At 47.0% G+C, this 21,872-nt stretch overlaps 1 protein-coding gene across 2 annotated transcripts in view; it reads left to right on the forward strand.

The window, feature by feature from the left end:
- sema4ba (sema domain, immunoglobulin domain (Ig), transmembrane domain (TM) and short cytoplasmic domain, (semaphorin) 4Ba) overlaps nucleotides 1-20,986 on the forward strand; it is a 95,841-nt gene extending 74,855 nt beyond the window's left edge. For both annotated transcript variants that reach the window (XM_029696462.1, XM_029696460.1), the window contains exons 6-15: nucleotides 8,833-8,944; nucleotides 9,252-9,368; nucleotides 9,732-9,889; nucleotides 12,834-13,015; nucleotides 13,367-13,517; nucleotides 18,366-18,576; nucleotides 18,689-18,804; nucleotides 19,229-19,386; nucleotides 19,737-19,828; nucleotides 20,115-20,986. In XM_029696462.1, coding sequence (XP_029552322.1) covers nucleotides 8,833-8,944; nucleotides 9,252-9,368; nucleotides 9,732-9,889; nucleotides 12,834-13,015; nucleotides 13,367-13,517; nucleotides 18,366-18,576; nucleotides 18,689-18,804; nucleotides 19,229-19,386; nucleotides 19,737-19,828; nucleotides 20,115-20,890 — 2,073 coding nt within the window. In that variant the 3' untranslated portion in view covers nucleotides 20,891-20,986. The remainder of the gene's footprint in view (nucleotides 1-8,832; nucleotides 8,945-9,251; nucleotides 9,369-9,731; nucleotides 9,890-12,833; nucleotides 13,016-13,366; nucleotides 13,518-18,365; nucleotides 18,577-18,688; nucleotides 18,805-19,228; nucleotides 19,387-19,736; nucleotides 19,829-20,114) is intronic.
- Nucleotides 20,987-21,872: the final 886 nt, after the last annotated feature.

Below are 21,872 nucleotides of genomic sequence, written 5' to 3' on the forward strand. Positions count from 1 at the left end.
CTGTGTGTTGTAGAGAACCACCATGCCTGTGTGTTGTAGAGAACCACCATGCCTGTGTGTTGTAGAGAGAACCACCATGCCTGTGTGCTGTAGAGAGAACCACCATGCCTGTGTGCTGTAGAGAGAACCACCATGCCTGTGTGCTGTAGAGAGAACCACCATGCCTGTGTGCTGTAGAGAACCACCATGCCTGTGTGTTGTAGAGAGAACCACCATGCCTGTGTGTTGTAGAGAGAACCACCATGCCTGTGTGTTGTAGAGAGAACCACCATGCCTGTGTGCTGTAGAGAGTACCACCATGCCTGTGTGCTGTAGAGAGAACCACCATGCCTGTGTGTTGTAGAGAGAACCACCATGCCTGTGTGTTGTAGAGAGAACCACCATGCCTGTGTGCTGTAGAGAGAACCACCATGCCTGTGTGTTGTAGAGAGAACCACCATGCCTGTGTGCTGTAGAGAACTACCATGCTGTGTGTTGTAGAGAGAACCACCATGCCTTTGTGCTGTAGAGAACCACCATGCCTGTGTGTTGTAGAGAGAACCACCATGCCTGTGTGCTGTAGAGAACGACCATGCCTGTGTGTTGCAGAGAGAAGCACCATGCCTGTGTGTTGTAGAGAGAACCACCATGCCTGTGTGCTGTAGAGAACGACCATGCCTGTGTGTTGCAGAGAGAACCACCATGCCTGTGTGTTGTAGAGAGAACCACCATGCCTGTGTGTTGTAGAGAGAACCACCATGCCTGTGTGCTGTAGAGAGAACCACCATGCCTGTGTGCTGTAGAGAACCACCATGCCTGTGTGTTGCAGAGAGAACCACCATGCCTGTGTGTTGCAGAGAGAACCACCATGCCTGTGTGTTGTAGAGAGAACCACCATGCCTGTGTGCTGTAGAGAGAACCACCATGCCTGTGTGCTGTAGAGAGAACCACCATGCCTGTGTGCTGTAGAGTGAACCACCATGCCTGTGTGCTGTAGAGAACCACCATGCCTGTGTGTTGCAGAGAGAACCACCATGCCTGTGTGTTGTAGAGAACCACCATGCCTGTGTGTTGTAGAGAACCACCATGCCTGTGTGCTGTAGAGAGAACCACCATGCCTGTGTGCTGTAGAGAGAACCACCATGCCTGTGTGCTGTAGAGAGAACCACCATGCCTGTGTGCTGTAGAGAATCACCATGCCTGTGTGTTGTAGAGAGAACCACCATGCCTGTGTGTTGTAGAGAGAACCACCATGCCTGTGTGCTGTAGAGAGAACCACCATGCCTGTGTGCTGTAGAGAGAACCACCATGCCTGTGTGTTGTAGAGAACCACCATGCCTGTGTGCTGTAGAGAGAACCACCATGCCTGTGTGTTGTAGAGAGAACCAACATGCCTGTGTGTTGTAGAGAGAACCAACATGCCTGTGTGTTGTAGAGAGAACCACCATGCCTGTGTGTTGTAGAGAGAACCACCATGCCTGTGTGTTGTAGAGAGAACCACCATGCCTGTGTGCTGTAGAGAGAACCCCCATGCCTGTGTGCTGTAGAGAGAACCCCCATGCCTGTGTGTTGTAGAGAGAACCACCATGCCTGTGTGTTGTAGAGAGAACCACCATGCCTGTGTGTTGTAGAGAGAACCACCATGCCTGTGTGCTGTAGAGAGAACCACCATGCCTGTGTGTTGTAGAGAACCACCATGCCTGTGTGCTGTAGAGAACCACCATGCCTGTGTGTTGCAGAGAGAACCACCATGCCTGTGTGTTGCAGAGAGAACCACCATGCCTGTGTGTTGCAGAGAGAACCACCATGCCTGTGTGTTGTAGAGAGAACCACCATGCCTGTGTGCTGTAGAGAGAACCACCATGCCTGTGTGCTGTAGAGAGAACCACCATGCCTGTGTGCTGTAGAGTGAACCACCATGCCTGTGTGCTGTAGAGAACCACCATGCCTGTGTGTTGCAGAGAGAACCACCATGCCTGTGTGTTGTAGAGAACCACCATGCCTGTGTGTTGTAGAGAACCACCATGCCTGTGTGCTGTAGAGAGAACCACCATGCCTGTGTGCTGTAGAGAATCACCATGCCTGTGTGTTGCTGAGAGAACCACCATGCCTGTGTGTTGTAGAGAACCACCATGCCTGTGTGCTGTAGAGAGAACCACCATGCCTGTGTGCTGTAGAGAGAACCACCATGCCTGTGTGCTGTAGAGAATCACCATGCCTGTGTGTTGTAGAGAGAACCATGCCTGTGTGTTGTAGAGAGAACCAACATGCCTGTGTGTTGTAGAGAGAACCACCATGCCTGTGTGTTGTAGAGAGAACCACCATGCCTGTGTGTTGTAGAGAGAACCACCATGCCTGTGTGCTGTAGAGAATCACCATGCCTGTGTGTTGCTGAGAGAACCACCAGGCCTGTGTGTTGTAGAGAGAACCACCATGCCTGTGTGTTGTAGAGAGAACCAACATGCCTGTGTGTTGTAGAGAGAACCACCATGCCTGTGTGTTGTAGAGAGAACCACCATGCCTGTGTGTTGTAGAGAGAACCACCATGCCTGTGTGCTGTAGAGAGTACCACCATGCCTGTGTGCTGTAGAGAGAACCACCATGCCTGTGTGTTGTAGAGAGAACCACCATGCCTGTGTGTTGTAGAGAGAACCACCATGCCTGTGTGTTGTAGAGAGAACCACCATGCCTGTGTGCTGTAGAGAGAACCACCATGCCTGTGTGTTGTAGAGAACCACCATGCCTGTGTGTTGTAGAGAACCACCATGCCTGTGTGTTGTAGAGAGAACCACCATGCCTGTGTGCTGTAGAGAGAACCACCATGCCTGTGTGTTGTAGAGAGAACCACCATGCCTGTGTGTTGTAGAGAGAACCACCATGCCTGTGTGTTGTAGAGAGAACCACCATGCCTGTGTGTTGTAGAGAGAACCACCATGCCTGTGTGCTGTAGAGAGAACCACCATGCCTGTGTGTTGTAGAGAACCACCATGCCTGTGTGTTGTAGAGAGAACCACCATGCCTGTGTGTGGTAGAGAACCACCATGCCTGTGTGTTGTAGAGAGAACCACCATGCCTGTGTGCTGTAGAGAGAACCACCATGCCTGTGTGCTGTAGAGAGAACCACCATGCCTGTGTGTTGTAGAGAACCACCATGCCTGTGTGTTGTAGAGAACCACCATGCCTGTGTGTTGTAGAGAGAACCACCATGCCTGTGTGCCGTAGAGAGAACCACCATGCCTGTGTGTTGTAGAGAGAACCACCATGCCTGTGTGTTGTAGAGAACCACCTTGCCAGTGTGCTGTAGAGAGAACCACCATGCCTGTGTGTTGTAGAGAACCACCTTGCCAGTGTGCTGTAGAGAGAACCACCATGCCTGTGTGTTGTAGAGAACCACCTTGCCAGTGTGCTTTAGAGAGAACCACCATGCCTGTGTGTTGTAGAGAACCACCATGCCTGAGTGCTGTAGAGAGAACCACCATGCCTGTGTGCTGTAGAGAGAACCGTCATGCCTGTATGTTGTAGAGAGAACCGCCATGCCTGTGTGCTGTAGAGAGAACCACCATGCCTGTGTGCTGTAGAGAGAACCACCATGCCTGTGTGCTGTAGAGAACCACCATGCCTGTGTGTTGTAGAGAGAACCACCATGCCTTTGTGTTGTAGAGAACCACCATGCCTGTGTGTTGTAGAGAGAACCACAATGCCTGTGTGTTGTAGAGAACCACCAATCCTGTGTGTTGTAGAGAGAACCACCATGCCTGTGTGTTGTAGAGAGAACCACCATGCCTGTGTGTTGTAGAGAGAACAACCATGCCTGTGTGATGTAGAGAGAACCACCATGCCTGTGTGTTGTAGAGAGAACCACCATGCCTGTGTGTTGTAGAGAGAACCACCATGCCTGTGTGCTGTAGAGAGAACCACCATGCCTGTGTGCTGTAGAGAGAACCACCATGCCTGTGTGTTGTAGAGAGAACAACCATGCCTGTGTGCTGTAGAGAGAACCACCATGCCTGTGTGCTGTAGAGAGAACCACCATGCCTGTGTGCTGTAGAGAGAACAACCATGCCTGTGTGCTGTAGAGAGATCCACCATGCCTGTGTGCTGTAGAGAGAACCACCATGCCTGTGTGCTGTAGAGAGAACCACCATGCCTGTGTGCTGTAGAGAGAACCACCATGCCTGTGTGCTGTAGAGAGAACCACCATGCCTGTGTGCTGTAGAGAGATCCATGCCTGTGTGTTGTAGAGAGAACCATGCCTGTGTGTTGTAGAGAGAACCACCATGCCTGTGTGTTGTAGAGAGAACCACCATGCCTGTGTGTTTTAGAGAGAACCACCATGCCTGTGTGTTGTAGAGAGAACCACCATGCCTGTGTGTTGTAGAGAGAACCACCATGCCTGTGTGCTGTAGAGAGAACCACCATGCCTTTGTGCTGTAGAGAGAACCACCATGCCTTTGTGCTGTAGAGAGAACCACCATGCCTGTGTGTTGTAGAGAGAACCACCATGCCTGTGTGCTGTAGAGAGAACCACCATGCCTGTGTGCTGTAGAGAGAACGACCATGCCTGTGTGCTGTAGAGAGAACGACCATGCCTGTGTGCTGTAGAGAACCACCATGCCTGTGTGCTGTAGAGAACCACCATGCCTGTGTGCTGTAGAGAGAACCACCATTTCTGTGTGCTGTAGAGAGAACCACCATGCCTGTGTGTTGTAGAGAACCACCATGCCTGTGTGTTGTACAGAGAACTACCATGCCTCTGTGTTGTAGAGAACCACCATGCCTGTGTGTTGTAGAGAACCACCATGCCTGTGTGCCGTAGAGAGAACCACCATGCCTGTGTGCTGTAGAGAGAACCACCATGCCTGTGTGTTGTAGTGAACCACCATGCCTGTGTGTTGTAGAGAACCACCATGCCTGTGTGTTGTAGAGAGAACCACCATGCCTGTGTGTTGTAGAGAGAACCACCATGCCTGTGTGTTTTAGAGAACCACCATGCCTGTGTGCTGTAGAGTGAACCACCATGCCTGTGTGTTGCTGAGAGAACCACCATGCCTGTGTGTTGTAGAGAGAACCACCATGCCTGTGTGTTGTAGAGAACCACCTTGCCAGTGTGCTTTAGAGAGAACCACCATGCCTGTGTGTTGTAGAGAACCACCATGCCTGAGTGCTGTAGAGAGAACCACCATGCCTGTGTGCTGTAGAGAGAACCGTCATGCCTGTATGTTGTAGAGAGAACCGTCATGCCTGTATGTTGTAGAGAGAACCGCCATGCCTGTGTGCTGTAGAGAGAACCGCCATGCCTGTGTGCTGTAGAGAGAACCACCATGCCTGTGTGTTGTAGAGAGAACCACCATGCCTTTGTGTTGTAGAGAACCACCATGCCTGTGTGTTGTAGAGAGAACCACCATGCCTGTGTGTTGTAGAGAACCACCAATCCTGTGTGTTGTAGAGAGAACCACCATGCCTGTGTGTTGTAGAGAGAACAACCATGCCTGTGTGATGTAGAGAGAACCACCATGCCTGTGTGTTGTAGAGAGAACCACCATGCCTGTGTGTTGTAGAGAGAACCACCATGCCTGTGTGCTGTAGAGAGAACCACCATGCCTGTGTGTTGTAGAGAGAACCACCATGCCTGTGTGTTGTAGAGAGAACAACCATGCCTGTGTGCTGTAGAGAGAACCACCATGCCTGTGTGCTGTAGAGAGAACCACCATGCCTGTGTGCTGTAGAGAGAACAACCATGCCTGTGTGCTGTAGAGAGATCCACCATGCCTGTGTGCTGTAGAGAGAACCACCATGCCTGTGTGCTGTAGAGAGAACCACCATGCCTGTGTGCTGTAGAGAGAACCACCATGCCTGTGTGCTGTAGAGAGATCCATGCCTGTGTGTTGTAGAGAGAACCATGCCTGTGTGTTGTAGGGAGAACCACCATGCCTGTGTGTTGTAGAGAGAACCACCATGCCTGTGTGTTTTAGAGAGAACCACCATGCCTGTGTGTTGTAGAGAGAACCACCATGCCTGTGTGTTGTAGAGAGAACCACCATGCCTGTGTGTTGTAGAGAGAACCACCATGCCTGTGTGCTGTAGAGAGAACCACCATGCCTGTGTGCTGTAGAGAGAACCACCATACCTGTGTGTTGGAGAGAACCACCATGCCTGTGTGTTGTAGAGAACCACCATGCCTGAGTGTTGTAGAGAACCACCATGCCTGTGTGTTGTAGAGAACCACCATGCCTGTGTGTTGTAGAGAGAACCACCATGCCTGTGTGTTGTAGAGAGAACCACCATGCCTGTGTGTTGTAGAGAGAACCACCATGCCTGTGTGTTGTAGAGAGAACCACCATGCCTGTGTGTTGTAGAGAGAACCACCATGCATGTGTGCTGTAGAGAGAACCACCAGGCCTGTTTGTTGTAGAGAGAACCACCAGGCCTGTGTGTTGTAGAGAGAACCACCAGGCCTGTGTGTTGTAGAGAGAACCACCATGCCTGTGTGTTGTAGAGAGAACCACCATGCCTGTGTCTTGTAGAGAACCACCATGCCTGTGTGCTGTAGAGAGAACCACCATGCCTGTGTGTTGTAGAGAGAACCACCATGCCTGTGTGTTGTAGAGAGAACCACCATGCCTGTGTGTTGTAGAGAGAACCACCAGGCCTGTGTGTTGTAGAGAGAACCACCAGGCCTGTGTGTTGTAGAGAGAACCACCATGCCTGTGTGCTGTAGAGAGAACCACCATGCCTGTGTGTTGTAGAGAACCACCATGCCTGTGTGTTGTAGAGAACCACCATGCCTGTGTGCTGTAGAGAGAACCACCATGCCTGTGTGTTGTAGAGAGAACCACCATGCCTGTGTGTTGTAGAGAACCACCATGCCTGTGTGCTGTAGAGAGAACCACCATGCCTGTGTGTTGTAGAGAGAACCACCATGCCTGTGTGTTGTAGAGAGAACCACCATGCCTGTGTGTTGTAGAGAGAACCACCATGCCTGTGTGCTGTAGAGAGAACCACCATGCCTGTGTGCTGTAGAGAGAACCACCATACCTGTGTGTTGGAGAGAACCACCATGCCTGTGTGTTGCAGAGAACCACCATGCCTGTGTGTTGTAGAGAACCACCATGCCTGTGTGTTGTAGAGAACCACCATGCCTGTGTGTTGTAGAGAGAACCACCATGCCTGTGTGTTGTAGAGAGAACCACCATGCCTGTGTGTTGTAGAGAGAACCACCATGCCTGTGTGTTGTAGAGAACCACCATGCCTGTGTGTTGTAGAGAGAACCACCATGCCTGTGTGTTGTAGAGAACCACCATGCCTGAGTGCTGTAGAGAGAACCACCATGCCTGTGTGCTGTAGATAGAACCACCATGCCTGTTTGTTGTAGAGAGAACCGCCATGCCTGTGTGCTGTAGAGAACCACCATGCCTGTGTGCTGTAGAGAACCACCATGCCTGTGTGTTGTAGAGAGATGTAATTAGCCTTGTAATTCACTCTGTCAATCAAGGTACATATTTTCTTCTCCATGAGATTATCCCCCTGGAGACTGCATTTTTTTTCACCTGAAATCAGCGTATTCTAATTATACCCCTTATAAGCATGTGTGGCATACCCCTTAGTGAGCATGTGTGGCTCTGGGTTGTATGAAGACGTTTTAGAACACATAGATTTGAGAGGAAGTGCATCTTTAAAAGTGTTCTGCTGATGGAGAGACAAGTCTCTGAGGCAATTCAGAATAACATTGACATTTCCATCTAAAAATATTGACAGTCAAAGAACATCTCAAATGTGTGTCCCTTTCCCCTTCGTTCTACTTCAATATGGGGGGGGAAACATTAAGGGAGGAGGGGAAGTATCTTGGCTGAACTTTAGGTTGTGAACCAGGATTCCCGAGTGTCTCTCTTATCAGAACCATTGAGTCTCAGCCCACACAGAGAGATATAAAGTACAGTATACAAAGTTATGTCCATTCCTTCTGTCAGCAGCACTCCTCATCTTCCCCATCACCAGATCGCTTTTAAAAGGAATTGTATAATAACATTTACTTAAAGAGCGACAGCCCCTAAAAAGCAATTTCTCATTTGAAAATGGCCTATGTGGCATAAATATGAGTCCAAATATTTATTATAGTGTAAAAATGTACTACAAAGTGAAAATAGGATAAATTTGGTCATAAAGTCAGTCTCATCCAAAACTGAGATTTGCAAGATAATGTTAAAAATGAAGGGTAGCGTTACAGTTTGGCAGCACCCACATAATCATACATTCGGAGCGCAGCTGCACGCGACCCAACTGTAATGCCCATGGTCAATTTGGTTTGACATTCGATATCCCTATGGGGCTGGTTAGGGGCCATCAGTAAATTGCACAATGTACATCGGACAATATTTTAAAAGGTCAATAGCTTCAAATGTCAATGATTTAAAAACTTCAAACCATCTATACATTTTCATATACAAATATTGAAAGCATTAAATGAGACAACTAAAAGTTGTGCAACATGAACATACTGTCCCATTTACATTGTGTAATTTATTGACGGTCCCTAAACAGCCCCAGAGATAGGCTATTCAAAGTCAAACCAATTTTCCCACGGTTGCACAACAGCCGCTGAAGCTAATTGGCAAAATGATTTAGCTAACTCCTCCCACCTGCGAACACACACAAGAGACACCCACATCAAACCACAGGGTGTGGTTTGACCCACCCCAAAGTGACCGACTGTGACCACATAGTGGTTCCCGCCCCAGAATTTGTGCTACAGCGCTGTAGTAGCGAACAGAGTGGCCAGCAGGCAGTGGGAATTGTCAGTGTAGATTACAGCCCTACTTCTCCTCAAGGCTCTCTTTCTCTCTGGGTCCTCTCCAGAACACAGCTGACTTCACCCTGGTGAGAAGCCAGACTGGAGAGATAGTGACAGAGGACGGACGCAGCCGCTGTCCTTTCAACCCTGAGTACAAGTCCACTGCCATCATGGCCGGTAGGATCACTATATGGGTCACTTATTTACTGTCAGGGAAATATGTTTGGCTTCCATAAGACTGTGTACACAATACATACTGTATAACATAATGTAGACATACTTAATTACTGATTTATCAATTATAAAATATTTTATATACAGTAGCTGCAATGTATATTTTACCATCCTTAGTGTCTTCCATACTGTAAATATACTAGCAGACAACACTTCCCTTCTAGATTCCAGGGTTTGTTATGAGTGACAGAGGCTCCTTCTCTAGGTCCAGATATTGTTTGTCTTCATCTTATCGTTCCTTACATTATAGATGGAGAACTGTATGCTGGTACGGTCAGTAATTTCCAAGGAAATGAACCTATCATTTACAAGAGCCTGGGCCAAGGCGCTGCCCTGAAAACAGAAAACTCCTTGAACTGGCTCCAAGGTAAGTTCAGGTCTTCAGGCATTAAGCTATCTGGTAACTGCTTCATGTCATGGTCTACTGTTTGTATATGAAGCTAGCTGATAAGGTAAACATGCACGCATAAATAGTTTCCCCCTAAACATACAATCAGTATTTGAAGACCTCAGGCTGGACATGATACATGAAAATGACCGTAGCTTTGAAGAACTATAGGCGTTTCCATGGTATTTTGTCATTTTCAACATGCAGTAGTTACCACAATTCCTGTTGCAAAATCACTGAATCACCAGAAGACGTTTGTGGATGTAAAAGGCATGTCCGTGTGCTAGAGTGCATAGTTCTAAGTTTACATTTCACCCTGTGGTTTCTTTGTTGTTGTTCCAGACCCAGCCTTTGTGGGCTCTGCCTACATCCAGGAGAGCCTGCCCAAAGGCAACCCAGTAGGCGACGACGATAAGATTTACTTCTTCTTCAGCGAAGCGGGAAAAGAGTTAGATTTTTTTGACAAAACCATTGTGTCACGCATCGCTCGCGTGTGTAAGGTGAGTGACGCTTCGACGGAGATGGCCTGTCTAAAGAGTGTCTTTTCCCCTTGAGCAAGGCTCTCCTCACCCCCACCGATCTAGACACACTTTAATGGACTCTATCAGAGTGGGAGAAGTGTGTGTGTGTGTACACTTCTATGTGGTGTATGCATGTGTGTGTGAGGTGGGGGATTTAAGGGTGGAAGTGGTTGGTTTCACAGGGTGGGAGGGACACAGGGGTTTGTGTTACAGAAAAACATTCCTCCTGTGAGTTCCCCCTGTTTGGGCCCTCCTCCTCCACTCTTATCACATTTCAGAAAATATTAGCGTTCAGCTAGGATTCACAGCAGACCTAAAATTCCTTCTCCTTTTCCACCTCTTTCCTGCACTTACCTGCAGACAAGGGTGTACTACGAGCAGCCGGAACACTTTACTTCAGTTTCCAGAATTTGAACCTGAAAGGAATGGTTTCCAATCATTATACCACCGGTCTATTGTTGAGTGATACTTCTTCTCCACAATAATTTAATGAACCTCTTCTATTCTCTGTGACCAGAGAATCTGCCCTCACTTTGACAGCATGGTCATGGCCTCTTGTTTATCCCAGCTGTAGAACGGCCAATCCAAACACCGTGTGAAATACTAGCTGACAGTTTTATGGGCAACACCCCCCCTCCCAGGCTTTGCATTTCCAGCAGTCAATCTTCCAGGAAAGCATCTTGTAATATTGCATTTCTTTCCTTTTTCGTTTTATGAAGAGATAAGCAGTACCATTGCAGTGCTGCCAGAGTGGATGGAGTGAGGTGCATACAGTGAAGGGAGGAGCTATGTGACTGAGTCCTCCTGCAGGCAGCACCTTGTCCTCACACATATAACAAACAAACGTAATCAATCCACCAAAGCCCATTATCAAACTTCATTTGAAAATATTTACCATGATGAGATGTGAAATAGAGCTCTGCTTTGGGGCCAGCTCAGGAGTCATTTTCAATTGTTTTGCCTTTTTAATTTAATTTCCACCTCGGCCATACGAGCTAAACTCATTAAAGCAGTCTACACTTAGCAGCGACAGGCATCTTTTGCATTTTAAGAGGCCCCATACGTTGCAGTTCCAATGGAGGGATATTTTTCCTTGTTTATATTTTTCGAACAGGCAGCAGACAGCTTCTAGTAATAGGATTTTGACTGCCTATCCATCCCAGGCTCTGCAGACTACAAGCAGAAAGGCTTCTCTACAGTAGCTGTCTGCAGGTGTATGTCTTGACACTGAGTGGCAGTCAAACGGTAACCAGTGTGTCTGCCACTGTTAGAGTGAGACTGCAGGACACACCCTTGATTCTGCTCTAAAATAAAACACAGGATGGTGGTGTGCAGGCCAATCACAGGGGAGATTTGAACTCAGTGTACAGAGTATCTTAGCTACAGCTCCTGGTCTTTCTTATCCTCACGCCATACACGTCACTATAGTGTCTTTGTTAGGGAATTCCCCTTGTAAAGCTTTGGATGGTGCAATATGTGTTGGTGAAACTGTAGACAAGGCGTTGTCAAAAATACACAATTACAATAATACTGAAAATGAAACTTTTGATGGGTGGAGCATTGTGGATGTATACAGCTGTGCAGAAAACAGAAAAACACAACAAGCTGGTATTACTGTTATTACAGAAACTCTGGAAATTCAACCTAGCAATGAGTACCTGCATGTTGGAAAGGGAGGCTTATGTAAGGGGTTAATGAATTGAGCACTTTCTGTCCAATATTCATAAGGAGAGACTTTAGATACACACTCTCTCTGGTTTTAATAATAACTAGGTAGACCCAGGGGAGCAGAGCAGGGAATACATGTAGCTCATTATCTGGTTGGGTTAATACAGCAAGTAATTGCTTCTGAAACTCAGCATTAGTCACGTGTCATTTCCCTTTACCATTCACTGATGTCATTTCCTCTGATTAATGTTGGGCAGAGGGGGACTCAGATGAAGGCACATCTTACAGGGCTCTGGGTTATGTAGACTAGACTTCTTTTGGTTTCTTTTTAGTCCTCTGAACAGTGCTCTGTGAAGATGACTTACCGTTCCTCCCTCAGCCTTTTCAATCTCCTCAGATCTATGTCCCAGACAAGAATTGGAGTAATTGCTGCACTCTGAGCCACAGACTCAAGTGAATGTAAACAGACAATTATATTCCTTTTTTTCCGTTGTATGTCCCCACACATTCTCTGTACATCCAGCTATCTGTATAGGTACAGCATTCATAGCTGTAAGGCTCACAAATAATCTCTTTCATGCCGAGTTTGGAGTGATCTAAGTTAATTAATAATTTCTTAATGGAAAAGTTGTGCCGCTTTTTTAGCTTCTCAAGCCAACCAAGTATCATGCTCCCATAGATGACCACAGCCCACCAGGCAGGGTAGTACCACAGGCACAGGTTCAGAGTGGTAGTGTCCGTGGAAAGGCATTGTGTGTGAGCAGTGTCCTTTTCTCTCTCTCACTGGAAAGCATTTGGCCTCCCCAGTACCCCAGTGTTTTCCTTCCATCCAGTTATGATGTCTTATATTGTTTTCTTGACCTAGAACTCCACTGCCCCAGGGGAAATGTGTTATAGCCACAATCCGTTGTACTCAGTCTGGTGATTTTACAATATTGGTTCTCATTTATGCCAATTCAAACAGTGCCTCGTTTCGAGGTAAACAACTGGGGAGAATAATGTTTCAGACATATCATTACATGTATCAAATCAAACTGTATTTGACAACATGTGTAGAACATGTATACCAGGCAGAATGTAAACCATAATAATATTTAGGCAAGTTGGTTGCCATGACATCAGCTTATTATGCATTCTCACCATTTCAACTACTGTATTTAGAGTTTAAACATACATACTTGTGCCCTCTACTGGACACTGGGTTACTGTGACTGCAGGTCCATATACTGTAACAAAGCTCTGATTTGTATTACAGGGTGACAAAGGAGGAGAGAGGGTGCTGCAGAAGAAATGGACCACCTTCCTAAAAGCACAGCTCCTCTGTTCGCTGCCTGACGATGGCTTCCCCTTCAACATCATCCAGGACATGTTTGTGTTGACGCCCAGCCCAGAAGACTGGAAGAACACCGTGTTCTATGGGGTCTTCACTTCACAGTGGTGAGGAAACACTTTGTCACTAAGACATACAGTACATATGCAAGAGTGTGTAGGATTTTCTATTGATTTGGGTAATGAAATATTCTGTCTGAGTTGGTTGGTATTACACTCATCTCCTCAATAACATTTCCCATACATGAACAGCTCACTGTCAGTTTATGGCAGATTATCATTGACCCAGTCATGGGCAAACAGCCACACCTCCATTCCCTCTGTTCGTCTATGGTGTATTGGAGACATTATTGATCACGTACTTTATATTAGTTCAGCACTACTGTCAGAGTAAAGAATAGGATGACTTGGGGGAAGAGGAATGTGATGCAGCCTAACTGCTGTGTGGTGTTATCCCAGGTATAAAGGGGCCTCTGGCAGCTCAGCAGTGTGTGCCTTCACCATGGACCAGGTGGAGAAGGCCTTCAGCGGCCGTTACCGGGAGGTCAACCGGGAGACCCAGCAGTGGTACACCTACAACCACCCTGTCCCTGAGCCACGGCCTGGAACGGTGAGTTAGTGTCCACTGCCCTCTGCTGGACAGCTGACACAGTATCACTAACCTGCATTACGCCTCCATCACACCAATAGTGCAGTTGCATTTGGTACGCCAGAAGTACATTGTGTTGCAGTGCCTTCTGTGTGGTGCGTACGTTGGATTTATCGAACGTATGCGTAAAACTGTATGCGCAGACGACATGACAGAAATGGTAGCAGAAGGTGAATGTTTGAACTTTTGTCCAGATGATGCTGTGTTCTATTTTGAGCAAAAACCCTATCGGTTTGATCAAGGCGTTAGACTGTACTAAAGGCGTCTGCATACATAGGTTTGGTTTGCTCCTAGCAGAACTCGACTAGGCGAAAGTGAACATCTGTGCGCACATACTCCCTTAAAATACCTTCGCTTGAAAAACGACAAAAAGCGGTTTGTCCCTCTTCAAATCAATCAAATCAAATTGTATTAGTCACATGCACCGAATACAACAGGTAGACCTTACAGTGAAATGCTTACTTACAATCCCCTAACCAACAATGCAGTTTAAAAAATACAAATAAGAAATAAAAGTAACAAGTAATTAAAGAGCAGCAGTAAAATAACAATAGCGAGACTATATACAGGAGGTACCGGTACAGAGTCAATGTGCAGGGGGCACCGGTTAGTCGAGGTAATTGAGGTAATATGTACATGTAGGTAGAGTTATTAAAGTGACTATGCATAGATAATAATAGAGTAGCAACGGCATAAAGGTTGGGGGGCAATGCAAATAGTCTGTGTAGCCATTTGATTAGATGTTCAGGAGTCTTATTGCTTGGGGGTAGAAGCTGTTAAGAAGCCTCTTGGTCCAAGACTTGGTGCTCCGGTACCACTTGCTGTGCGGTAGGAGAGAGAACAGTCTATGACTAGGGTGGCTGGAGTATTTCACAATTTTTAGGGCCTTCCTCTGACATCGCCTGGTATAGAGGTCCTGGATGGCAGGAAGCTTGGCCCCGGTGATGTACTGGGCCGTACGCAATACCCTCTGTAGTGCCTTGTGGTCGGAGACCGAGCAATGGCCATACCAGGCAGTGATGCAACCAGTCAGGATGGTACAGCTGTAGAACCTTTTGAGGATCTGAGGACCCATGCCAAATCGTTTCAGTCTGCTGAGGGGGAATAGGTTTTGTCGTGCCTTCTTCACGACTGTATTGGTGTGCTTGGACCATGTTAGTTTGTTGGTGATGTGGATGCCATGGAACTTGAAGCTCTCAACCTGCTCCACTACAGCCCCGTCGATGAGAATGGGGGTGTGCTCGGTCCTCCTTTTCCTATAGTCCACAATCATCTCCTTTGTCAAAGGTTGTTGTCTGGCACCACACGGCCAGGTCTCTGACCTCCTCCCTATAGGCTGTCTTATCATTGTCGGTGATCAGGCCTACCACTGTTGTGTCATCGGCAAACTTAATGATGGTGTTGGAGTTGTGCCTGGCCGGGCAGTCATGAGTGAACAGGGAGTACAGGAGGGGACTGAGCATGCACCCCTGAGGGGCCCCTGCGTTGAGGATCAGCGTGGCGGATATATTGTTACCTACCCTTTCCACATGGGGGTGGCCTGTCAGGAAGTCCAGGATCCAGTTTCAGGGGGAGGTGTTTAGTCCCTGGGTCCTTAGCTTATTGATGAGCTTTGAGGGAACTATGCTGTTGAACGCTGAGCTGTAGTCAATGAATAGCATTCTCACATAGATGTTCCTTTTGTCCAGGTGGGAAAGGGCAGTGTGGAGTGTGATAGAGATTGCATCATCTGTGGATCTGTTAGGCCGGTATGCAAATCGGAATGGATCTAGCGTTTCTGGGATAGGGGTGTTGATGTGAGCCATGACCAGCCTTTCAATGCACTTCATGGCTACAGATGTGAGTGCTACAGGTCGGTAGTCATCTAGGCAGGAATCCTTTGTGTTCTTAGACACAGGTACTATGGTGGTCTGCTTAAAACATATTGGTATTACAGACTCGAACAGGGAGAGGTTGAAAATGTCAGTGAAGACACTTGCCAGTTGGTCAGCGCATGCTCGCAGTACACATCATGGTAATCCGTCTGGCCCTGCGGCCTTGTGAATGTTGACCTGTTTAAAGGTCTTACTCACATCGGCGGCGGAGAGCGTGATCACACAGTCGTCCAGAACAGCTGGTACTCTCAAGCATGTTTCAGTGTTAATTGCCTCGAAGCGAGCATAGAAGTAGTTTAGCTCATCTGGTAGGCTCGTGTCACTGGGAGCTCTCGGCTGTGCTTCTCTTTGTAGTCTGTAATGGTTTGCAAGCCCAGCCACATCCGACGAGCGTCAGAGCCGGTGTAGTACGATTCGATCTTAGTCCTGTATTGACACTTTGCCTGTTTGTTGGTTCATCGGAGGGCATAGCGGAATTTCTTATAAGCTTCTGGGTTAGAGTCCCGCTCCTTGAAAGCGGCAGCTCTTGCATTTAGCTCAGTGCGGATGTTGCCTGTAATGGCTTCTGGTTGGGGTATGTACGTACGGTCATTTTGGGGACGACGTCATCGATGGCTTCATCAATAAGTGCAATGACTGATGTGGTGTACTCCTCAATGCCATCGGAAAGAATCCCGGAACATATTGCAGTCTGTGCCAGCAAAACAGTCCTGTACCTTAGCATCTGCTTCATCTAACCACTTTTTTATTGACTGAGTCACTTGTGCTTCCTGCTTTAATATTTGCTTGTAAGCAGGAATCAGGAGGATAGAATTATGGTCAGATTAGCCAAATGGAGGGCGAGGGAGAGCTTTGTACGCGTCTCTGTGTGTAGAGTAAAGGTGGTCTAGAGTTTTGCACATTTAACATGCTGATAGAAATTTGTAAAACGGATTTAAGTTTCCCTGCATTAAAGTCCTCGGCCACTAGGAGCGCCACCTCTGGATGAGCGTTTTCCTGTTTGCTTACGGCAGAATACAGCTCATTGAGTGTGTTCTTAGTGCCAGCATCGGTCTGTGGTGGTATGTAGACAGCTACAAAAAATACAGATGAAAACTCTATTGGTAGATAGTGTGGTCTACAGCTTATCATGAGATACTCTACGTCAGGCAAGCAAAACCTTAAGACGGTTGTTTACAAATGCATAGTCCGCCACCCCTTGTCTTACCAGACACCGCTGTTGTATCCTGCCGATACAGCATTTAACATATATCTTCAATAAAATTCCAACCGGACCTATCCGTTGTCTTTAGGAGTGAATATGAACTCAGCTCGCTCCCAGGTCCTTGTGTGTGACTGTACCCATGCCTTATAATGGGACACCTACTTCCTTGGGCTGTTATTCCCATCAAATTCGCAATAGAATCCTCAAACAAGGTTCTAAAGACTGTTGACATCTAGTGGAAGCTTTAGGAAGTGCAAAATGAACCCTAAGTCACTGTATACTGTGAAGGCAATCACTTGAAAAAACTACAACCACAGATTTCCCACTTCCTGGTTGGATTTTTCTCAGGTTTTTGCCTGCCATATGAGTTCTGTTATACTCACAGACATCATTCAAACAGTTTTAGAAAATTCAGAGTGTTTTCTATCCAAAGCCTGCGTTGCATTCCGTTTAATTTGGGTACGTTTTTCATCCGGCCGTGAAAATACTGCCCCCTATCCCGAAGAGGATAACCAACCAGCTGTATGTTGATAATGTCGTTGATCAGCCACGATTCCGTGAAGCATAAGATATTACAGTTTTTAATGTCCCGTTGGTAGTTTAATCTTCCTCCTAGGTCATCGATTCTATTTTTCAATGGTTGCACATTAGCTAGTAGAACAGAAGGCAGGGGGGGGGGTTTATTCGATTGCCTACGAATTCTCAGAAGGCAGCCCGACCTCCGCCCTCTTTTTCTCTGCCTTCTCTTCACGCAAATTACGGGGATTTGGGTCTGTTCCCGGGTAAGCAGTATGTCCTTCACGTCGGGCTCGTCAGACTCGTTAAAGGAAAAAAAAAGCTTCTGCCAGTTTGTGGTGAGTAATCGGTGTTCTGATATCCAGAAGTTATTTTTGGTCATAAGAGGTGGTAGCAACAACATTATGTACAAAATAAGTAAAAAAATAAGTTAGAAACAACACAAAAAAAATAACCAAAAACAGTTGGTTAGGAGCACGTAAAATGTCAGCCATCTTCTCCGATACCATGAAACGCTGTATCAGCCAGTACACTTCCTCAAAATAGACAGAAATAATCTAAGATAACTCAAGCAATCTGCAATTCATTTAGACATTTTGCCAAGGAGGTCTTAGTCACGCAATTTTAACTAAGATGTTAGGTGCAGTATTTTTCAAGTGAAAACATTTGCATGAAAACTAGTCGCCTGTCTTTGAATGACAACAAACACTTAAAGAATCTACTGTTGACCAATCACTGACGAAGGGGCGTAAACTTTGACTGCCGAACTACAACAAGCCTCAAGGAAAGAATGTGTGCTCGAACGGCCGAAGAAAACAAACTGCTGAAAGCTACTTAACAACAAAATATTGTTATAATATATGCGCAAAATTGTTCCATTGGGAAGTCTACAGAAAACTTTACCCAACCTTGTGTGTGCAGGTCGGATGTGTTCTAGCCTGCTTTAGTCACATCACCAATCTGGACTGAACATCAGTGCTTAAGCAGCTAAATTATCTGTTTCTCTGCTGTCACTGGCTGCCCTCTTCCCAGAAGGCCTGATGTTATCAAAAAGCTGCTGCTGCTTTCATTTCCTGGCAGCGTTATCATGGCCACATCAACTGAAGGATACAAACACATATTGATGGGGGAGTAGGCATGGGGGAGTAGTATGGTTGTGTAGTGTGTATTGTAGCCCAGTGTGTGCTTATGAGACTCCCTGTGTTTCTTCCACAGTGTATCACTAATGCAGCCCGGGACCAGGGCATCCCCTCCTCCATGCACATGCCTGACAAGGTATTGAACTTCGTCAAGGACCACTTCCTGATGGACAGTGTGATCCGCAGCCAGCCCCTCCTGCTGAAACGCAGCGTCCGCTACACCCAGATAGCTGTCCACCGGGTCCAGGCCATCCACAAACACTACAATGTGCTCTTCATTGGAACAGGTACTGTAAACAGGCTCAGCTGACAGAACTTCTCTTCCTTTCCTGTTCTGTATGAGAGGCAGAGCTATAGCAGACATTAACCATCTACTGTTCTGTCATATGTCTCTGGCAGATGACGGGAGACTCCACAAAGCCATTAATGTCAACAACAAGATGCACATCATTGAGGAGATGATGCTCTTCACTGACCCCCAGCCTGTAGAACACATAGAACTGGAGTCTGAGAAGGTACAGTACAGAGTGTAGAGTGGGAACTCTGTTTATTTCTGAAGCATGTCCTCATAGTGGTAGTAATATTGAGCTCACTAAATGTCAGCACTATCAGCTTAGGGGTCCCATGAGCCGTGAAGAGAGCCGGAGCCTGAAGGGGAGCTCAGCTCAGCTCACGTTCATTGAGATAATTGCATGCAACTTCCTCTCAGGGGAACTGAAAACAGATGGCTTGTAAACGGCATGTGACCCATCATGAATCTTGCCCTGAGTTACTCTGTGCTGTTACTCTGTGCTGTTACGCTGTGCTGTTACTCCAGCATTGGGTTCGTAGAGGGCATGGTGTTGATATTATATTAGAGTGGGGTAACTGTATGTGAATACATGACCTAGGGCTATTCCTCCCTGGCATCTGACTGACTGACTGGTGGTCTCTCTACAGGGCCTGCTGTTTGTGTCCTCCTACTCTGGCCTGGTGGAGGTCCCTGTGGCTAACTGCTCCAACTACCAGAGCTGTGGAGAGTGTGTCCTGTCCAGAGACCCTTACTGTGCCTGGACAGGGAGGCAGTGCCTGGATGTCAGGCTGGCTCCACCAGATAGGTATGTTTCATCCAGACCACCAACCATTATACTTTACATTTCCATGGTCCACTCAGAGAGATGTAGGTGTTACTCATCAAATAGATACTAGCCTTATATTGGCATGTAAGAGATAGGTAGAAACTATTTCGATGCTAAGCTCTCATAATGACTGAAAACTTTCCAGAACATCTGACTACACCAAAGAAAAAGTGACAATACAGGACAATGCTCAATGCTGTCTGCTTACATGCTATATGTGCAGACTAACACTGTAGTCTGTCAAGACCATCTATGTGTAGATTGATAGTGCCAGTCAGAGCTGTTCTGAGACACCCATTTCTCTGATTTAATGTTGTCTGTTTTCTCAGCCACTGGCAGCAGGATGTGGACGAGGCAGACACATCAGTTATCTGCAACAAGACACAGCCCAGCCCTCGCTTTGTTAAACCCCCACCCACACGTAAGTATGGTACCATACCATCTGCTCCTGCTGGACTAAATCCTTTCAGCTCTATACTGTGCTCTACTCTGGGACTGCTGCATTTAAATTAACATTTTGCTGACTATTTTATTCCAATATTCCCTTACCATTATTATTCGTACCCAGCTCATTTAATTTATTCCTTCTCAGCGCACTCCTACTCAGCTACCACAGTGATATAATAATGCAGTTTGTTCAAACTACCTGGGATGGACTTGCTTCCACAAATGAAAAATGACAAAGCCCTTCCTTTTGTTGTCTGCAGGGATGTCGTCATGCCAGGTGATAATGATCCCAGCCAACACGTTCAAAGTGCTGCCCTGTAAGCTGCGCTCCAACCTGGCTGAGAGGAAGTGGGAGTACAGTGAGGGTGCAGGTCACTTCCTGTACCCCAGTCCTGAGGGAGGTCTAGTGGTGGTGGCCCAGGCTGACAGACAGGAGACCTATGAGTGCTGGTCAGTGGAGGAGGGCTTCAGGCAGCTCCTGGCCAACTACTGTGTGAGAGGTGAGGCCAGACAGGAGAGCACCACCCTGATCGGCCGCTCACGCACCCCTCTGGTCCCCCAGGAGGAGCCAATCATCCTACCCGGAGAGACCCGCTCCCCGCAGATCAACACCAAGACCTACTGGAACGAGCTGATCGTAGTGTGTGCCCTGCTGGGCTTCTCCCTGGTGGTCTTCTCCCTGTTTGTGGTCTACAGGAACCGTGACCGCATGAAGTCCATGCTGAAGGAGGGTGAGTGTCCTAACATGCAGCAGAAGAAACCCAGGATAGTGGGGAAGCCAGCAGAAAACTTGCCTCTGAATGGCAACAGCACAGTTCCAGCATCTGTGTCAGACCACAAGGGTTACCAGACCCTCAATGACAACTACATCTGCAACACGCCGCCACATGAATGCTCATCACCAGACAACAGCAAGAGCTTCTCAGAGTCAGAGAAGAGGCCTCTAAACTTGAAGGAGAGCACTGTCGAGATCTCGCACACCTGCCCACGGCCTCGGGTGAGACTGGGCTCAGAGATCAAAGACTCCATTGTGTGAGGACAGCTTTGATCAACTTGAGCAGGAGATAAAACTGTAATGCAGAGTGACTAACTTTGAACTGTAAGGAAAGAGGGGACATTAAGTGAAAGAAAAGAAAAACACTAAAGGAGGGAACACTGAAAACCGCCAACCTCTTCGCAAAGAGGGACATTTCATTACACTAATTTTGCACATTTTGTCTTTTTCATTTTGTCCCTGTAGTCAGTTCTCATTTCCTTGTTTAGTGACTCTTCTTTCTCTAGTGCATCTGAAGCACAATGAAGAGAAGCTGATACAGATTGCCTTCAGACTATTGAAGCTGTGGAATGATGTTCATGGTGGGTATAGGACACATACAGCTGATATTGTCCTTCTGTAACAATTTGTATATGGTTTAGTCATGTTTGTATGCTTTGCCACTCAATCCGTCCAAATACTCTGTTGGCATTGCATTGAAAGTAGAGAGATACTCTATGGGTCAAGAACTGACCCTTAACTCTCCCACCTACATCCATAGGCATGGGCTTAGCCAGACTCAGTGCATGGATAGCAATGGAATAAACAACCTCGTAGTCAAACAGTAGATCATTAGGCCTATGACTTAGTTATAACAGCAAAAAATGTTTACCTTTATTTAACTAGGCAAGTCAGTTAAGAACAAATTCTTATTTACAAAGACAGTCTACCGGGGAACAGTGGGTTAACTTCCTTGTTCAGGGGCAGAACGACAGATTGTTACCTTGTCAGCTCGGGGATTCAATCCAGCAACCTTTCGGTTACTGGCCCAACGCTCTAACCACTAGGCTACCTGCCGCCCCTTTTAATTCAAGGCAGTTTAAACTGTACATAAACCTCAATGCCGCATAACCAGACAGGCATTAGAATGGTATCCACTGGTCAAGAGAAGGGCTAGCAGTACCAGAGAGACATGGAGAGGAACCAATGAGGAAGGAATGAGAGGTAGTGACCACCTGGAATGAGGTGAGGTTAAAATAGCACA

Source organism: Salmo trutta, chromosome 17 (assembly GCF_901001165.1).
Source record: "Salmo trutta chromosome 17, fSalTru1.1, whole genome shotgun sequence".
In the NCBI taxonomy this organism is placed as follows: domain Eukaryota; kingdom Metazoa; phylum Chordata; class Actinopteri; order Salmoniformes; family Salmonidae; genus Salmo; species Salmo trutta.